At 42.4% G+C, this 21,143-nt stretch overlaps 1 protein-coding gene across 3 annotated transcripts in view; it reads left to right on the plus strand.

Moving 5' to 3' along the window:
* Positions 1-21,143, plus strand: part of PPM1M (protein phosphatase, Mg2+/Mn2+ dependent 1M) — a 335,956-nt gene that overhangs the window by 238,799 nt on the left and 76,014 nt on the right. For all 3 annotated transcript variants that reach the window (XM_086939022.1, XM_086939023.1, XM_086939021.1), the window contains 2 exons: positions 7,198-7,310; positions 12,375-12,459. In XM_086939022.1, the coding sequence (XP_086795148.1) occupies positions 7,198-7,310; positions 12,375-12,459 (198 nt within the window). The remainder of the gene's footprint in view (positions 1-7,197; positions 7,311-12,374; positions 12,460-21,143) is intronic.

Below are 21,143 nucleotides of genomic sequence, written 5' to 3' on the forward strand. Positions count from 1 at the left end.
GACTTAACTTTCGTCCACTACCGCCTGACAGGAGGTTCTGGCTCCGACCGTGCTCCTGACTTGGTCGCAGGGGTGGCGGCATGTAGACCTCGTGCTGTGGCCCGCTGTTGTTGGACCGTTGTTGTGAGATCCCTCTGTGGGAGTGTTTTCTTCACCGATTTGTGGTTCCTCTGCCGAGAGACAGGAGGGAAGCCTTACAAGAGGTGGTCTAATGAGCCTGATAGTTTCGGATCTAGGCATCGGTGTCGGAGCGGAGTTTTTCTCTCCTGCCGACCCCCAGGTATTGTGGGTTTGTCCTACGTTGCCATACTTTTATTCGCCTGACGTCTCTGCAGCCTGCGGCTCAGCAGTGTGCTTCTACTCTCCCATTCTTTGGGCAACCCTTGGGCTGCCATGAGTGTAGTGAGTGGCTCTCATGAAGTCTGAATCGGAGACTTTAGGACGGCTGTAGGTTTGGGGCATGGAGAACGGCCTGAGGCCTTCTGCCCTTTCTAGCGGCGTTTTTCCTCCCAGGATTTGCCGGTGGTCCCGGGCCGCCATTTAATGCTTTACAAGTATATTGTGCGCATACGTGGGAGAGCTTGTTGCTCCTCGGCGAACAAAGGCCGGCTGGGTCTAAGTCAGTCTTCGGTTCATCGGCCCTCCTCCAGCACTTCCTCCGGTCGGCTCGCGGTTTCAGCTGCGCGAGCTCTAAGCAGAGGCCGTTATCCTGTTTAGGACAAGGGCGATAGAGGACGTACCTCTGTCTCAAAGGGGAAGAGGTCTGTACTCCCGGTTCTTTCTGGTTCGCAAGAAGGGCAAGAACGAGTTCAGGCCCATTCTGGATTTGCGACAAGCAAACAAGTGGATTCGCAAAAGAGGAATTTCGCATGCTGTCGTTGCATCAGGTTTATACTCAGCTGCAACAGGGAGATTGGCTCGGTGCCATAGATCTACAGGATGCATACTCCCATGTGCTCATTGCACACGAACACAGGAAGTTCCTGCGATTCCAAGTCGGCGCCCATCATTATCAGTACACAGTACTGCCAGTCGGGCTGAAGTCTGCGCCCAGACCATTCTCGAAGTGCATGGCAGTGGTAGCTGCACGCCTGAGGAAAAACGAGGTGGTTTCTCTAACCGTACCTGGACGATTGGTTGATCAAGGCCTCCTCCTTCTCGGAAGCTCAGGCACACTTCCAGAGGACGTGCGTTCTCTTGAACGAGCTGGGGTTGCACATCAACATGTCCAAGTCTGTCCCCATTCCGGTCTAGTGCATACAGTACTTGGGAGCCTCCGTCAATACGCTGTCAGCAAGCGTGTCTCCTTCGGAGGAGAGACGATTATCTCTCCTTAGGAAGGCTCAGGCTCTTGTGTCCGCCCCATCTATGACAGTGAAGACGGTGTCTTCTCTACTGGGGTCGATGGCCTCTTGTATATTCCTCACGCCACACGCACGGCTGCTCATGAGATCTTTGCAGGAGTGCTTGGAGGATCAGTGGGATTAGAGGAAAGGATCTTTGGGCGACAAGATACGACTGTCTCTGCTTGCTCTTCAGTCTCTGAAGTGGTAGTGTTCAGCGGAGAATCTCCTAAGAGGGGTTCCCTTTCACAAGGACATTTCCACACACTGTCGTGACGGATGCGTCTCCCCACGGCTGGGGGGGGCGCTTTCCGGAGACTTGCAGATACAAGGAACGTGGTCCCCGATGGAGTCCACGTATCACATCATTTTCCGGGAACTCAGAGCTGTTCACTTGGCACTGAAGGCGTTTCTTCCGTCCTTCCAGACCAACTCTCTGCTTGTACAGACGGACAATATGACCACAATGTATTACCTCAACAAGCACGGGGGTTCGAGATCGCGCACTCTGTCGCGGGAGGCGCGGGCGATCTGGCGCTGGTTTTTATCCAGAGGACTGACTCTAACGGCTACCCATCTGCCAGGTGTGCAGAATGTTCAGGCAGACGTGCTGAGCAGACTGATTCAGGAAAACCACGAATGGGTCATAAACGACGAAGTACTAGGAGAAGTCTTCGGCAAATGCCGAGACTTCGCCTTCAGGTACTGCCTGTGGGGAAGCTGGGGAATGCGTTCTGGATTAACTGGTCGAACAGCTTTCTGTACGCTTTTCCACCCTTTCCCTTGATTCCAGCGGTGTTCATCAAGCTGTCCCAGTCCAGGGCGCGGATGATCCTGATTGCCCTGGAATGGCCCAGACAGTGGTGGTTCACGGACCTGCTTCACCGGTCTCTCCGTCCTCTCATACGGCGGCCTTGCAGGCCGGACCTTCTCACAAAGTTCAGGGGGCAGATGTTGTACCCCAACCTCTCGTCTTTGAGTTTGGCTGCATGGCTCCTGAGATAGTGTAATATGGCCATTTGAATCTACCAGAAATTTGTATGGACATACTGAAGGAGGCTAAGCATCCTTCCACTAGGACTTCTTATGCTTACAAGTGGAAGAGGTTTTTGCATCTGGTGCAAGTCCAAGGACCATGACCTGACGACGTGTAAGGAAGATGTCATCCTTCCGTATCTTCTACACCTGGCACAGTCGGGCCTTAATGTTCAATCCATTACGGTTCATCTTGCTGCGCTTACTGCCTACAGGAAATGCCCTTCAGACTTCCTTCTTCCAGATCCCTGTGATCAAAGACTTTTTGGAAGGCTGGAAGAAAGCATTCCCTCCTGTCTGGCTTCCTTCGCCTTCATGGGAATTGAATGTGGTGCTGTCCAGATTGATGAAGGAGCCTTTTGAACCTATTCATAAGGCTTCGTTGCAGCATCTGTCCTGGAAGGCGGCGTTTCTCGTGGCCATCACATCGGCCCGCAGGGGGAGTGATATTCAGGCGTTGTGTTGCCAAGAACCTTATACTGTATTTCATGCTGCTAAGGTTGTTACGCATACTCACCCTAAATTTCTTCCAAAGGTTATTTCTGATTTTCATGTCAACCAGACAATAACTTTGCCCACGTTTGTTCAGAATCCTGCATCTCCAGCAGAAAGGTCCCTACATTCCCTGGATGTTAGGAGGGTGTTGGAATTTTATCTGGCTAAAACCAGAGATATTCGTGGTTCAGATCAATTGTTTGTCAGTTATGGATCAGTCAGGACCGGTCTTGCTACCTCAAAAAAGTCCATCTCTAGGTGGATTGTGTCCTGTATACAATTGTGTTACCAAAAGGCTAATACGACCTTAGGAGGTAAACCTAAGGCTCATTCCACCAGGGGTAAAGCTGCCACGTCTGCTTTGCTACTTAATGTTCCGATTGCAGAAATCTGCAAGGCCGCCACTTGGAAGTCGGTCCATACCTTGGCTAAGCATTACTGTCTGGACACTAATGCCAGGGCAGATGCTCAGGTTGGGCAGGCTTCGCTGCGAAATCGGTTCGCACAGTAGTGGTGTTATTTCTCGGTTCTCCACCGCCGCTTTGGTGTGGGGATGGGCTTGCCATTCTATTCACTAGATTATGACTATACACAGAGATCCCCTACTACAGAAGGAGTAGTTTCTGTCCTGTAACTCCAGTTCTGTAGTAGGGGTATCTCTGTTATAGTCATAAGCGCCCGCCCTCCTCCCCGGTGGAGAGAGATATTCATGTAAGGAATGCTACAGGTCTGGCGTGTTACGCCTTCAAAAAGAACTGAAGGTGAAAGGGACCTGCACTGCATTCTGGGATACTGTGAGGCTTTTGGAAAGTTCTCTTAAAGGCACAGTATCCTGTTTTGAGCCACATAATGGCAGCCTATGGGGCTTGTCTGTCCACTCCTTCCTCTCTATCATTCCAGAGGGTTTTGCTGTTAAAGGCAAGGTTTTCTCTGTGGAAAACCCTGGACAGGCTGTGCTGTTGTGGTTTTTGGTGGAATTTCTAGTTGAAGTTTTGGACAGTGTAGCCTGTGGATATAGGCTGCATTATCTGTCTTTAAATTCTCTCTTAAGTGTCTATGCAGGTGTGCATGTTTTGACAGTTTAAGAGATTATTTTTGATTGCTCCGGGGTCCGCGCACATGGGCGGGACTATTCACTAGATTATGACTATAACAGAGATACCCCTACTACAGAACTGGAGTTACAGGACAGAAACTACTCCTTATGTAAGTTGTATGTCTGGCTGTCATGTAACCTGCTCTGTCCGTGTGATGGTGTGTGGATTGCAGACAGACCAGGCACACCAGTTAGGATGGCCTGCCTGCACTTTAATTAGGGAAAGCCAGTAGAAACAACGTCACCGGTCGTTCCTGAATTACAATTGCTGCCACACGGCGAGTCAAGTTCTAATATTGTGAGAGAAGACGATAGCTGCCTTCACACTGGTAAAGGGAACATTTCATGTGTAGCCCTTCTCAGTAGAGTCTCGTTCTACTGTTGAACTAAGGTGTTAAAATGTTAAGGTACACCAGTGGAATCACAGATTGTTGTGGTCACTGGAGGAAAATACAGCCCACGGAGAGTCCAATGGTTTAAAACAATTGGAAAGTGGAGGATCAGCTAAAAAATATAAAACTTAGGGCACTTCAACTGCTAAGGGCATCATTTGAAGTATGTTACACTCAAGCTTAGAGAAACACACTATTAACTGATTGCATCAGAAACATGCGGTTGGGATTTCCTTCAAGAGATCTGTAGTTCATCCCACTTTAGTGAAGTGGTGTATGTTCTGTCAACTCATATCTGCAAACTACAATTATTCATGATAAATGTTATATTCTCCAAAGTTACCAGCACAGAAGTAAGATTGTTTTGAGAGAATAGGCTAGGGGTAGTGGATGACAAGGAAGAATGGCAACAGATAATAGAGATTCAGCAGGGATTTACACAGGAAGTGTTATCTGATGCAACATGAAATATTACATGGTTCGCTTGGGGCACCTGATAAGGTGCACCAAAGTGGTCGAACAGAGACTTCCAAGTGTTTAAGATGTGATAAAAGGTGGGTGACTTATACATGCCTTGTGGGGATACCATACGTTATAGCGCAAAGCTGATTTGATAGTTTGAAACAAACCAAAGAAGCACAGAGTGGTCAAGATACATGATGATACATGATTTCAGGAAAATGGCAAGTGCTGCATCATGTGAAAGCATAGAGTACTGGTTGAACGACCAAGTAAAGATCTTCTTAGACGTTGTACATTTTTCTGAATGTTAGCGGTTGATGTAAACATTCCAGCACCTAATAAACACAGTAGGCTGTTGCTAGGAAACACATGGAAAGGATATTGTGATATTCAGGGTAGAGATGTTGATGTAATGTTCTGCAGAAATGAACAATGTTGTTTTTTATTGTACATCACATTTAACTTTTGAAGACAATGTTTGTATAATATATTTTAAAACAACATTTCTCACTGAATGTGACATTTAAAAAAATGTAGAGCATCCTTACTGAGACAGAGACGCTCTGCTACTGGAGACTGCCTCTAAGAGAAGTTGGTACTGTTAGTTTGGATGGCATCCATGCTGAATAGTCTGGTACTCTCCCATTAAAGGCACAACAGCCATTTTAGAAGTGCTGATGTCCTGTTCGAATTATAACAGCCCTGTAAAGAATTCCTAGTATTGTTCTGTTGAAAGTATGGAAGCCCTGCCTTGAATTTCTGGAACTATCCCATTAAAGCATAGCAGTCCTGCTAGGGAGTGCGGAAATTCCTATTAAAGGTATAACAGCACAGCTGAAATGTAATGGTCCAGCGTCATTCATGCATGAAATTCTTCCCTGAGCGGTGGTGTTACTTTCCCATAACACGTGCAGAGTCCACCTAAGAAAACGTTTTCACTCTTTGCAGTTTCGATCAATGGAATTAGATGTAAATGGAATGAAAACGTATACTGCACACGATTACTCTAGCAGTGTTTCTTGGCACTAAAGCTTTGAGCAGAAAATAGACCTTGAAACAAAAGCAAAAAAAGCAGCCCTTAAAATAAAAAGCTGGCCTTAGTAAGCATTATACATGCTCAGAATGTTAAAAGGGAGCTCAGACACCATGGTCAATCTAGCTGTTGCCTCACTGCTGAAACACCCAAGAAGAAAAACTACCCACACTTTTCCATACTCATCCCACCTAAGGTTTTTACTGTAAAAACACACTGTTATATTGGCTTTCCCAGTGATTGTTAAGGAGTTGTCCTGCATATTCAAAACATTGTATTCATTTAATGTTCCTATTTCAGATAATACCTGCAAGTAATCATGTATTGTTCAGTTAATTAAACCTTTAACAAAAGTGCAGCTCGTCAGTATGAATTGAGAACAGGAACAGGAACATTACCAAGATTTCTCTGAAAAGCTGCTATAATTTGGACAGGATTGGCAGACAAGGGTTAATGTTTGATGATTCCATGGATGGTATAAAAAGCCATGTGGCAAACACAATGGATTTGGATGAAGTCAAGCGAACTGATAGAACTTCGTTTGAGAGTAGACCTCAATGTTGAATCCTTCTGAGACACTGTTGGACTGAAGGCTATTTCTGATGTTAACTGGCTTCAGTGGTACAAATTCATACTTTGCTTATACTGCTTCCTAATCTTTCAAAATGGTTCTAAAGATGGTGTTCTCAAACCTGCTATAGAATTTTTCTGAGTGTAGTGTGTAAGCAAATTATTGCTTTTGGTACATTTCCACCACAGCCTGCAATAGGTCGCCACATATAATTTCCTACAAAGACAGCTAGTCCATAGGAGGTGGACTCCAGACATTGAAAACTGAAGACTGCTATGAAATAATATGGATTATCAGGTTTTAACATTTTTATTAAAAAATTGCAGGGAAAGTTAAAAAAGATTACCTGGGGAAAGTAAATAGGAAAGTGGAGAGGTAGAATGGTAGAGCAAACAAGAAGATTGAAACAGCAAAAGAAGAAGGTAGTGGAAAGCAAAAAACATATGAGGAAAACAACTGGTTAAGAAAAAGGAAGGAATGAGTTAAAGTGGGTTGGTGTATGGCAATAGGTACATTTTGTCTAGGTGCATTCTGAGAATGTAGAAGTATCTGGTTGATGGCAGAGGGCAGTTTCTGAGTCTTTTAATACATTTAGGCAAAACAAACTTATGTAAACATTATTTGTCTGGAGATGAGGGACCTTTTGGGATAAGATTCATTTCTGCTTAGGCATTTGAATGATGTTTCAGGTGATTGAGACAGGAGACCCACAATATCAGTTAATCAAATATTTTAATCTCAGTCTAATGCAGTCAATTTATATTTTACAGGATGAAATGATTGGCCAGGAGATGGCTCTCAGTAGCCAAGTAGATGGCTGTACAGCTCTGGTGGCCTTCTATCTGCAAAGAAAGCTCTATATTGCCAACGCTGGAGATAGCAGGTGAGTTAGCTCACCCTGACAGTGAAGTAATACATGTCCAGACTAATCTAGATTGAAAGTTAAAACAAAAATGAGAAAACTTTTATTGAGAAGCTTGTTTTGCGAAAATATATACTGTTAATGATAAGTGAAAGAATTGAGAGGAAAAAAGTGAGAAACAAGAAGACTAACTGTAACTATAATGTTTTCCCCTAACAGCTACATATCACCCCTAAGTGTGATCCCCTAACCCTATTCCTTAGAATGATCTACCTTATTGACTTTGCCTTACAGTCAGATCCTGTTCCAGGAGCTAGAGCGCGGATGAGCCACTGGACCAACCCAAATACTACACACTTCAAAGTTGCTTTCAATTACTGGGTTGCATTATCCCTACAAGACCTAGTGAAATGTTGCAACCTTCTATGGTGCCGGCTTACCACCTCTTCCTCTCTGGGATTGTCCCCACAGGGGCAACTTTGGCAAAGACACAGAACTAGTCGTAGGAGTCGACAGTAGGAGTGAAATGGCAAGGCCTGGTGCAGTGAACGACTTTGCATCCTTGGGCACCAGTGCCAGCAACCGCGATCAGTGACTGTGCCCCTGTTGGGACCACTGGAGCTGAATAGCGCATGCGACTGGCTTGTCAGATGTTGCAGCCTCTTGAACCATGCAGGCGGAATTCGTCACTAGCAGATGTTCCCTTTCTGCACAGGCAAGCACACATCTAGGTGCTTAGACATACTCTCAGCTTCTCTAGAAAGTTGCAGACTTCAAAGTTATGTCCCCTTATCTCTGGGAGAGTGGCTATGCTGTCATGCAGAATTTGTCACATAGGATCCCTTGCTTGTCACATAGGATTCCTTGGAATGCGCTGCAAATACTCTCCCTTACTAGGTCAAGAAAAATTTGGGACTGGAACAAAACACGGTGGGGCGGTTTGGATCCCATTTTAATTCCTATTTTCCAGGCAGGCAATGTGGATCCACGGTCTGCAGACTCCGAACTGGTTTGTATCCTCAGACACAGCTTTTGTGCAAAGTGATGGCTCTTGCAACAAGTTGCAGTGATTCTGGCTCCAAGCAAGAGTATCCAAAGCAAGGGTACAGTGGTCACCTCTACATCTACCAAACAGAAAGGCTTGTGAATAACTAATCAGCAGCCCTTTGCTAACAAAGTCCTCATGGAATTTCGAAAGGCAACACTGTCTCCAGTGTCTCTTGCTTCATTGTCTGGATCTCCACCTTCCTGCCACAGAAATGCAGACCATACGTACACTTCTACTATCTGGGGAAGCTAAATCCATCCTCCAACCTGTGCCAGTCGAAACCATTGACCATACAAAATAGATCTCACTGGTCCTACTACCATACGTGTGTCACACACTCAAAGCACACACATGCACACCACATGCATACAGAATGTCAGCGCAAGGATCTGTGATTCACATAATGGTAAAAGTATACCCCACAAGGTCAGTAGGCCATGCTCTTTCTTCTGACACAGAGAAATGGTCTGGTAATAGTAAAGATTCAAAAAACGCTGTATGCTGTCACCAACTCTCTATGTAATTCACCCTGGGCACAGACAGTAGTACTGTCCCTCTACGAGGGCATGCTTTTTGCCCCCTCCAGGTCACTTAATATACTCTAATCCTCTCATTACCAGGGACAATGTTTATTGTGAATGTCCGCCTGATGTATATGTGACATTAGTGCACAGAAATGGAATACCCTCAGGACCCTTTTCTGTTGGCTAAGGTTCCTGGAAGGGATGTCCATTACCACTTTTACTCTTTTCCTTGGCAGCTGAGCCCCTAGTTAAGGTGTTAGATTTGGATGAGGCACAAGGTTTTTCTGGGTCCTGGGATTTGAGGACCACATAGCTATACATGAGGTCAAACTTATACTATATATTTAAGTCTCTCAAGTTAATCATGGCAGCCAGCTAAAAAAAATACTGGGTTTAATTGATACTTGAGGTAGACTGAACTACGTCCTGTGTGTTTCTATTGCGAAGGACTTGTGAAGTCGGGGTCTGCTGCATCAGTGGCATTGAGTGGCTTTTGCTTTCAGGGAATGTTCCTTGCAAATAAGAAGTAACAGGGGTTGACAGGCAACGTGACCTTAATGTCAGGCACATTAAGAAAGGATCTTCTTAATTGGAGACGTTTACCTTTATCCCTAATTTGGGAAAGTATCCCCAATCAAAATAGTATCATTAGGTCGGTTCTGAATGAGATACAAAACTATCTATAGAAGATCCCTTCTCATGTGGCATTTGCATGGCTGATGTTTCCCACCCCTCAGATGGTCCTGCTGAATATACTTCTAAATCTAGATACCACAAGATGTGGACAGGCTCTCATTTTTTTTTTTTTTTTGTAAACATATTTTATTGAGTTTTATTCAACAATCGAAGTCATTGGGTCATGAATATATATATTCCCCCCCCCCCCGTGTTAACATGCAGTTTCAACTCCACATTGCTGTCCCATTAATTAGGAATCCAATACAGCAGTTCTTGGGATTACATGAATGACCATCTAGGCATAACCCACTCAACCTCATCGTGGTCGTGACCAACTCTGCTCACATACTATAATAACAACTAAACAATCGAATACCCCCTCCCCTTCCCATCGACCCCTCCCCCCGCCCCATCGACCCCTCCCCCGCCCCATCACCGGTGTGCGCTCCAATTAAGACATATTTAGATGTGAGGTCCATGATAATAGCAGATCAGGATGCTCTATCTTGGGACTGCCACTACTCCTGTGCCCCTCCCGTCTCCTTGTTCCCCCTCCTGTTCGGTTGTATGGGCAATCAATGACTGAACCAACTCTCCCCAAGCTTTCGCCTCTTCCAGTGCCTTTTCATTCTTCTGTCGGATCGCCATCTGATAGCGGATCGCTCCCTCACTACTAGCCCACTTAAGTAGCTCCCCCCTCCATCTTTTACCACTGGGCCCCTCTTTTGATTTCCAGCTCATCGTCAGGTGGACAGGCTATCATCACCCTCAGCCTAGCTGTGTTGAAGCAGGACATTGTTCAGAACGGGAGTGTCTGACGCGCTAAGCCTCACAAAGTTAATGGCAGGTATAGATATCTGCATGGTACTGTAAGCACCTATATATGAGGATGAAGATGTCTCAGAAGCATAAATAAATATGGGGTTTGAGGTTGACTCATAGAGTTTCTTCACATGGAGGTGATGCGATAACAGTTATCATGTTCTAGATTAATTGCTGTGAGGTGTGAGTTAATCATGCAACATTTTTTCTGTTCTGAATTTACAATTGTTTTTGAAAGCGCTACTGGTTTATTTTTGGTTAGGGTTACTCTTAAGTGGCAAAAAAATTGATTAGGAAAAAATAAGTTACCCTCTTGGTTTTTTGGCTGAAGTGATTTAATTTTTTAGATGTCTCAATAGACCTTTAGTTTTATAACGGAGAAAACCCTTAAGACTTTATGAGACATGCACTTGTCGCTAATCACAGATTTTCTCCAGGCCTCTGTGTGACTAATACATATTTTCTGGCTTTTCTAATTCTTATGCCAACAGAGTAGTTTAAACTTCTCAGCCATTGACTCATTTCAGGCAAGGAAAGCAGTAGCAGCTTTCCAATTGTATGTCTCTATTGTAGATTGTTTTTGGGCTCCCCAGAACAACTTGTATTCTGGCTAGGCATATGCTGTTTTCCTCCCTCTAAATGCTTAAGCTGTGAGGTAAATGTTTCAAATCACATGTGAAGGAGAGAACGTTGGACAACAGAGTGGGGAAAAAATTGCCTTCGTGGTTATTGCAGGGCTATGACTTCCTGCCCTTTCTCTACATCCATCCAGCCATCATCTCAGTCAGCACATGCTATGTGAGAATCTAGCTTTTAGGAAAGAATAAGCATGAAGAGGTGTGGTTGCAGACTGAGCAATTCAACATTCTTTTACAGCAGCCACCTTTTTTAGAGCTTTTATTCCAGTCCTGTTGTTATCACATGCACAGTCCAATCAGTTGTGAAAAGGGAGAGCAAGGAGTATGAGAACGAGAACGATCTTTAAGGTAATCTGCCCTGGTTCTGTCATTGCGGAAAAGAGTAGAAGGCAACATTGAGATTGTAGTTGTCAGAAGCAAATGAGTCCCACAGCAATGGTCCCTTCTCTAAAGGAATGGTTTGGAGCATCCAAATGAGATCAATGAAGAAGTTCAGGAAACAGGGGTTGCCACTGATGGAACCCAAGGTTACATCTTATTATACAGTGGAATTAGAGTAGTTTGAAAGGGGTTGCACCAGCCTTGGCCCCCTTTACTGTATTGTACTGAGATGAACTAATGGTAAGAAGAGTATTGTTGGGTAGGTTTGGAAAGAAAATACTGAGTTGGATTCAAAATAGGAGTGTAGACCTAGACTTCATGGACATGAGATGGACATTCTGTTTCGTTTGTTGAGGGCTATTGTTGAAGTGAATTTTGTTCATGGTGTTCATTTACTAGCATGATGGGGTACATATTATCTGTTTTATGCTTCAATTAAAAGACATCACCGTCTCTTTGACTTTTCAAAAATTCAGTTCTCCCTTTAAAACTGTCCTGGGATTCTATAGATTTCTCCAAAGATATTTAAATATAGAAACTGAATTGGTTAGTGATTGCCGCATTTTGAGGAGTGACTGTTGCTTATTTAGGCCACAGAGCAGTGTTGTGGCCTCTGGGTTACAGTAAGTTTAAAATGATGTTTACCAGAAAGTGCTTGACTTGGTAAAAGAGAATGCTGGGAGACTAATAGAATTAAACGTGGTTTAGGATGGAGGAGTAAATATAAATATATGTGACTGGTAATTGACTAAACTAATGGATCTCCTGCCACCTGAAAAACATAGTAATTATAAATATTTTGAATAAAAAGAGCCTACAAAACAAATCAAAGAAATTACAAAGCAACTGAACTATGCGGTAATAGAATGCTCACCATAATTCTCGTCAACATGAAAGGAAGGTCCTTAAATAGAGTGGTTGCTGCCTTCATATGTGCTAACCTTGCATCCTTCTTGCATAACTAAACATTTTGCTCTTGAATGTCCCCCTACAGAGCCCTTTTGGTCCAAAAGCAGAGCCTCATGCAACTGAGCACGGAATTTACACCAGAGCTGGAGAGGAAGAGAATCCAGCACCTGGTATGTGCCCAATAAGTGCTTTATTACATCTGTAGCAATAGTGTATAGGTGGTATTTGTTCATTCTATAGGTGGTCTTCCCCCAGGCAGTGATTTTAGTTTCAATCTTAAATCCATAACACGCCTTTAAACTCATTTGAATCAAAGGACATACCATAAATTACCATAATCCTTTAAAAACACTAATCTTGCTTAAAACGCCATGAATATGTGCAATAACTTAATGTTCTAACATGTAATTACTCCATGCCTTGATAAATAATAAAAATGCTTCCTCTATCAACACTGCCTTAAGGTTCTTCGGCGTCCACTGTAGACGCGGTCTAACATCTTCCGGGTTCCACTTTACTCAATAAGCACCCATTCTCAATGCGATATTGGATATCTATTGAGCACTATTGCGCCTTGATTCCCTGCTTTTCAACAATGCCCAATACATATGCCCTGGCCTTCTCATTGGCTGCTTTTCAGATGCCAATTATTGCAAGAGAGTGACATTTTGATATTCCTGTATGCCATGGCACATTGCTGTATCTCAGATACCCTTTCATTATTGTCTCGATGATGATCACATAATTGTCTCGATGTTGTTGACATTGCATGCAGACCCTCTTTCTCTTTATTAAAATTGTTTGGGCTGCATTGCTTTTATTCAGATTGTGACATAAATAATACACTTTTAAGTCTAGTTGTCACTCTTGCTTGCCTGAGCACACCGTCACATCACGTTTGCTTCACTTCCCACTGTTATCGATGTCAATGAAAATGTATTTGTAATTTTACATATCAATATATTATGTCAAATATAACTTCTTTTTGTTATCCAAGACTAATTTAGTTTCACCTAGGGACCCTAGTTTTCTAAGGCATTATATACCCCAGGCCCATATATACCCCTAGACTCCCTTATTTCTTGAGACAGGGCAAGTAGCCAGAATTGAAGTCCATACAAGCAGGTGCAACAAAATAAAGTATGTACTCTTCCCTTGAAATCCTTGTCCAAGCCCCTTTGCTCTCACAAACAGACCCTACCTCCCTCCTAAATGGCAAAAATTTAATTCTTGAATCCAGACACCCCAGTTTTGTTGAATTTTGTAATCTGAATAGGTCAGAGGCCCTGCTCCCCAGACCTTTTTAAACCAGAGTAGTTTATCATTACTCGCAGACCATCAGTTGGCTTCTGTAGTCACATGTAAATTTAGGTAAGAGGTATTTATATACACTTAGCCAAAACAGGAAATTATCCAGTCTACCAGCCCTCACATACAAGTCTTTAACCGTGCAGGGGCGATATTTTGGTATCCAACTTTATGTTAAGTTCAATCGCCTACAGACAGACACAAGCTAACAAGCTACATGATAAAAAATAACATATTAATGACAGTTACTGGGAATCAATATGAGACTTATATACAGCCCCGATCCCCCCCCCCCCCCCCTCTGATTTACCTTATTTTTTATGTATGGCAGATTTCATTAAAATGATAATATAATTTAAAAAACATTGTCACTAATTAACCTTCATTCAAAGAGATTAATAGCTTCAATAATTCCCTGTTATATCTGGAATACTTGGCAGTAAATGTTAGATGGCATTTATTATGGCTTTAAATAATAGGTGTAAAGAATTCGTTTAATGTTGCCCTCAATGCAGGCTATCCAGTTTATTTTAAGGCCCAACTCCAGCCAATGAGGTGCAGAGACTCTGAGCTCCCTTTCCCCACAGGTTTCCATATCCCAAATGTGTATGCATGTTTAATGAAAGGGAAATCCTACATAGTTCTGCTCTGAATAAACTTATATACTAAAATAAGATATTAAATATGTTCCATTATACTCCATGGGATCTCTTGGTGCGTATGAGATTACTACATGCACCAACTGTTACAAGAAATGTACTTGTCTCTATGAGACTAGACCCGGAGCTACCTGTGACTCACATTTCATACTTGTAGGTTTTGCCACGGGAAAATAAACCTTAGAAATCTGAAACATGCCTTTTCTAATGTTGCCAGACTTGTGCATTTGACCCTCATGTGTGAAACATTTTCCCCCTAAAACCCTGCAGGTTAGTGAGTGCTCATCTTGCAATATCAAATTAAGATTCTGCCTCTCTGATGCATCTAAAAGCAAAGCACCAGCAAGAGGGAGCATGTAGAACATCACTTGTCTGAGGAAAAAATTGTAAAGTCTTCTTCGCCAGGAGTGATTTTAAACCTTACTCATGTGTCTGTAAGTCACAAACTGCTAATTTGGTGCCACAAACCTGTCACTATGCTTATAGTGCAGAAACCAAAGTACACGACATTCACCTCCATCTGAGGTCCCAACAACTACATTCTTTTTAAGAACAACACCTCTTCTGAAGAAGTCACAAGTTGTTTTGTTGACAATGAAGAAAATGTCCCCTGTTTGCAAAACCTAGCAAATCTTCATCAGTAGCTACTTCAGCAATTACTTCATCAACCAATCATCCACACCACTATCATTGATGATTCGATTGCTGCCTACCTGCTTGATGTAAAAGTCAAGGCAATTGCCATCCTCCTTACTGATGCCGTAGACCATGATCTCATCAACCACAAGACCTACTAGGACTATGCAAGCTTTGAAAGATTGTATTTATTGTTTCTCTGCTCCTGCATCATCGTATTCATTGGTAACAATTTTACTGATTCCAAAAGTGCATGTCTCCTAGAAACCAGCAGCAGAAGAGGAGGAAACAGACAGACTTTTTCAGTGAGGATTCTCCAGGAGAAGCAGTAGGCCACATAAACATGTTTTGAATGAAGAAGAACATAACATGACACAACGTGTATTTGTAAAGTGCACATTCACCCCAACTGGGTTATCTTGGCGGTGAATAACAGATGTTTATTGTTGCCCAACTCAATGGTATTCATTTTATCGACCTTCAAAGGATGAAAGGCTGAGTGGACCCGCTGGGATTTGAACCGGCGACCATGAGGTCGAACACAGGCTCTTGCAGTGGATGCATTAGTCCACTGAGCAACCAGACCAATAAGAAAAAACATACAAGTATTATACCATAGATGCTGTAAGGATTGTCCCTCTATGAAGAACCTCTATTCTCACCACTTCTTATTGTGCATGTTCCTTTGTATTTCCTTGACGCACGTAAAGAAATATATGCATGAATTATTCAACTGATTTATGTAACAAGAACCATTAACTGTACTAACATTGTCTGGAGCATGTGAATTTCTACTGCTTCATTCCCCCGCTGATCTACATGACCACCCTGTACAACAAAACAAATTCAGCCCTTCATAAATGGGTTGTTCAGCCTTCCCCCACCGTAAATCCGTCATATGTGAAACAAGGAGATGAATAAAGAGAAAAAGATGATGTTGAAGGTGATGAGGATAATACACATGTAGAATACTGTACCATTTGGGCACAACCAACCTGACAACAGGTGAATGAGATAATTAAGCGGCAGATAAAGTCATTACTGACCCCAGTCTCCTAAAGACACAGCCTCTTTGATAGACTCATCAAAATTCAATATTTGGATGACAACTTGTTGCCTATTGGATGTTAAGAACAAACCACTTTAAACGATTAAAGAAATCTCTACTTTGGATCACAGAATGGGAGGAAATGATGTGACGCATGAAGAACCCAGTTACAACAGCCTCAGCTAATATCATACAACAGGAGCAAATGTTATGGAGTCTGGAAATAGACTTGGCTACCTAACAAATAAGTGCATGTTTTGCAGTAAGCTCAGTCTAAGCTGCAAATGCAACCGAGATTGTTAGATGATACGATAAACAGCTGTGGAACCATGTTGAACAGTTTCTTGAAACAAAATATCAAATTAGGCCTAAAGAACCTGCCAATACCATTCTTAGGGAAGGGAAATACACACAGAGCACCAGACCAACCCACACATATAGGTGCACTCCAGTGACCAGAGCATACGATCAAGGAAGATTAGCACATCTTACTCCATGAGCCATCCACTCTGGTGTTGGAAGGATTCAGTTGTTGGGTAAGAAGCAATCCACAAAACGCTTTTGAAGGGGGCAATATCAATTCTTCTAAAACCATTGAGAGGCGAAGTGTTTTAATCAATTATTTTCTAGTTTCTAGTTTAAAAAAAATAGGACTGAAGAAGGCTGAACAATTTCTTAAAGAAGCAGGGGTTCCAAATGTTATTACTTTAATGCATTCCCACAGTACACAGCCAGAATAACTATCTCGCCTGCACAGTTTTCCGTGACATATTTTCATTTTCATTTCCACCTACAACATTGTTGATACCTCCTCTTAATGGTCAGTGTCCAGCGCCATGAGTTTGGTGTTCTGGCCTTTGCCTTTAAATCAGAACCTCTTATTTTTACCATTCATTAAATATTTTGCATTTCTAGTGGCGCACCTTTAGCATTTGGCAGTGAACATTTGTCCACCTTTGGATGGCTGCTCATTGATGCAAAGTCACGGGTAGTTGGAATAAAATCAGACGAGTTGCAGGTTGATTGTCATTGAATAGTTTGAATAACACAAGTTTAAGTTGGGCATACTAAATTATGAAAAACTCAGTTCTTCTGAATTCCAGAGGCCTTCTTTATAAGGTACGACTTTGGGCAAAACCGATTGTGGCTCTACTATCAAAGCCTTTCTACTTAGCATCATCAGTACAGAGAATCCAAGTCAATAAGATGTGCTGTACTACATTTGAAAAAAGTGATCTTAACAGTTGTGGCACTGGGAACTCAGGCCCAAAATGTCAGTGGAGGACAAATGAACTTGTCATCTGTGGAAACTCGATGACAGACAACTATAGTAGGGCTTTCAATGCCGAGATACTCAAGAATGGAACCTATTTCTCACTCATCTTAATATGAAATGTCCACTCACTCATCACCGTGGGCAGCACTGGTTTACAGAACACCAGACACGAAGTTCTGACCGGATCCTCAGTTGCTAACTAGACATGAGGGACATAGTTTGCAGTACAACTTGGTTGGAAAGTCCTATTGGATCGCCTGTAAAACTGTAAATAACTCTTGTAGGTAGCCAGAACAGTCTGCAAAAGACTATATGTGCTAAAATGGAGGTGATTCGGTATGGGTCACATTAAAAAACTTTGATCCACTTCATGTCCGTCTCAAACTTTTACTGAACCGGTCACATTTACCTGAATTAGGACTTAGCTACTCATCTGTTAGACTCCATTTGGCAGCCCTTTCTCGATATCAAAGACATCCAAACAAACAGTCCATCTTCTTGCAGAAATGTATTCAATATTATATGTGAGTTTTACTTAAAGCCCACCCCCAGTTTCTAAACTGCTCCTGATGTGGAGTGGACTGCTGTTCTATGAATAGGATTTTTTATTGTAGTTCTATGAACATTGCGCCCTCATTTTGGACTCATCAATTGTGCTTCTTTACAGACTATTACAGTCTTAATTTAAGATTTTCACAATCTGAGAACCATATATGCAATTTTGCAGAGACAAAACTTTCTCCTGCAAACTAATTTACATTTCGTCCTGAAAGTGCTGGTGTCTTTTCTCCTAAACCAACAGGTGACATTGCATAATATTTTAATGCACACTGCAACGGGGCACTTCACACTGTGGATATGAAAAGATGTTATTTTAATAAAACTAAGGACTTTAGAAAATTAGATCAGTTGTTAGTATCTTTTGGAAATTCTAACAAGGAGTACGCCTTGTCGAAAAAGGGCATAGCACCCTGGATAGCATTGTGCATAATTCTCTGTCAATCCAGCTGGACAATGTCTTTAAGGAATGGTCAGGGCATACACGTTTAGAGCAGCAAATCTTCATCTGTGGTACAGGGCTCCCGGGGTCCGTGATGCCTACTTAAGGGGTTTGCGACGGCTGAGAAAATAAAATAATAGTAATAGTTTTAAAAAGTGTGTATCAATAAAGGACTAAACGGTAAAATTTAAAAAGTTTTGTAAATGTGTTGGAATTTGAAATTGGAGGCTAAAATTTAAGTTGGTATTGTAAGATTGATTTGTGGGAGGAGTGCAAGAACACTAAACAGAATACACTATGGACAATGGGTGGCTTACATTGAATTTAGAAAAGCTCCAACCTTTCCATTAAAACTTAGATATTTTTTATATTTGGGAATTAAATAAAATATTTAATAATTTGGTAATTTGTTTGGTGAATGCATGTGTCAGTAATGTTGTGTATTGTCCTGCAGTTCAAATAAACGAAATTGCTTAGGCCGGGGTTCCCGGATTCCAATAATGACTAGTGGTGAGTCCCTGGATTCCAATACTGATCTCATAGTGGTTCCTCGGTTCCAGAAAAGATTAAATGGGGGTCCACACTAGTGAACACGTTAAGAACCATTGGTAAAATGTAAATTGGCATAGATGCATGACTGCTGCTTCAGCTCTTTGCATGCATCTTGTTTATTGATATTGACAATGCTGTTAGATGGAAGACCACTCAGACATTGACAAAGCACTACTGCTTGAATGTGCAGGCAAAGGTGGAGGCTGTTTGTAGGGCAGGTGAAACATCTGAACCTTTTGAAATAAAGTGAGTGTCATTCCTGCCTGCAATATTTTACAGACTGCTGTCTTGTCAAAATTCAGCCCTTGGACTTCGTAATCGAATGTCCGGATGAAAAGGTTATTTACCTGCAACTATAGCTCTCCATCTTTCACAGATTCACCAGTGATCCTCCCTTAACCCTTTCGATGCTGATGACGAGCTCAGCTCGTCATCACCCACGGGTGTCGTGTGCTGATGACGAGCTGAGCTCGTCATGACAGCAGCAAAATGGCAATTTGCAGCACAGCGCAAAAATCACCGCAGCAGCGATGCGGTTAAATGAGATTCCGTTGTTCCTTCCTCCTTTCACTCCTGATTTGAAAAATCTGAACGAAGGAAGCGTCTGAAAAAAGTCTAGATCAGAGCCTCTCCGCCTCACTGGCTGGATGCGGAGTCTTATAATGTGGTGGAAAACCTGCACTGTAATCTTAAACTTTGTTTTTACTATCACTGCTATTAAACATTTACTCCATACTGGGAAGCATCTGATGACAAGTGACAATTCAGGCATGTGAATATGTAAAAGATACCAATGGAGAACTGTTGTGTTTTGTTCTTCTTCTACAGTGACTGTGGAGAGCAAGCAAGTGATTTCTATAACCTAGAGTTAATGTGTTATATTAGTGTAGTGCCATCCATACAAAGCTAAACGGGGATCTGACCTTGCTACAATTTGAGCTGACATGATTTCATCATGTTTGTTTTGGCAAATCCACTGTATTATGGTTGAAAAGAAGGGACAGCGAACGTATCGGTGACCAGCCTCTCTAGAGTTCAGCATTCTGTCAGGCAGCCAACTGTTTTTGGTCCAGGCGAACTGCGACCAATGTTCAGGACACAAAGCCTGGACCTTACATAATAAGGGCTGTGGTATTCATGCAGACTTAAGCTTTCCCCTCTGACTGCTACTATCTTTACATGAAAAGATATTAAATAATTTGTAAAGATCCATTGCCATGGTGCCGACACTTTGCAGAGTGCACAGTTAGTGGGGGTCACTATTTGTTTCTGGCCAGGCCATAAAGTGGGTAGGCAGTACCTAACATATGTTGCGAACATGGTCAAGTATTGCTGTGAAAATGTTTCCACTTCTTTCTCCGCTGAACGAGAATCAGAGCATACTTGAGGGCATATATTCTGCTGTCTCATTGTAGATTACATTTGCATGCAATGCATAGCACCCTGAAGCAGACTTTGTCGACCGTTGTAAGCCAGTGTAGTGTTTTCAGAAATAGTGAAATGCAATCCTACCTTTGCAGTGATGCACCAGAATGTGTTCAAAATATGAAACCAAGCTCATTCAGAAGCGCAGCACTGTAACCTTCAACACCATGCTGGGTTTTAGGAAAAAGATCACTCTAAAATTCAGGTCTGGGAGCAATATTCCATAGAATGCCATATGGCATCCCCAGCAAGTAATTACGCCTGACACATGACTATCTGGGATTTAGTATGTATCTGTATGAATATATGTATGCATGTGTGTATCTATGTATGTACACATATATTTTTATATATGTGAACAAGGGCTTGCTTAGCCCGAAACGCGTCTTGCTTTACCAACTGAAACTGAAATAAAGAAACCTGTAAACCGATCTGGTGGTCTGTCTCCTGCTTCGCCGATCCGAGGGGGGTTGGAGGATATATATATATATATATATAGATATATATATCGGTCACCATGCAACAAACGCCTCATGCACGTTACCCAGTACGCAGACAACAAATCAAAATGTCCAAAGCCAGTCTTCAGGTTGTTCTTTCTTATTTTGTTTTTTCAAGCATAAAGTGCTGGGGTGCAAAAAACGCCGAACAGACGCGTTTCGGGCGTGAACGCCCTTGCTCACTGTTAGCGGTAAAATGAACTGGCTCACATTTAAATAGAACAATGCAAATTCAAAAAAGCGCGCCCAATGCAGTTCATTGACATAGCAGAAGGACCCAAAACATCATTAAGCTCAGTACACCATCATATATGAGGGCCATATTTGAGTCGTCAAGATAATCTCAAATACAATAGAAACGAACATAGGTTATGTACAAGTACAAATACTGATTAAAATAGTAGTTCAATCAATTTTATTTGTCAATGAAATGGTACATAAATGATCCAT

Source organism: Lissotriton vulgaris, chromosome 9, assembly GCF_964263255.1.
Source record: "Lissotriton vulgaris chromosome 9, aLisVul1.2, whole genome shotgun sequence".
In the NCBI taxonomy this organism is placed as follows: domain Eukaryota; kingdom Metazoa; phylum Chordata; class Amphibia; order Caudata; family Salamandridae; genus Lissotriton; species Lissotriton vulgaris.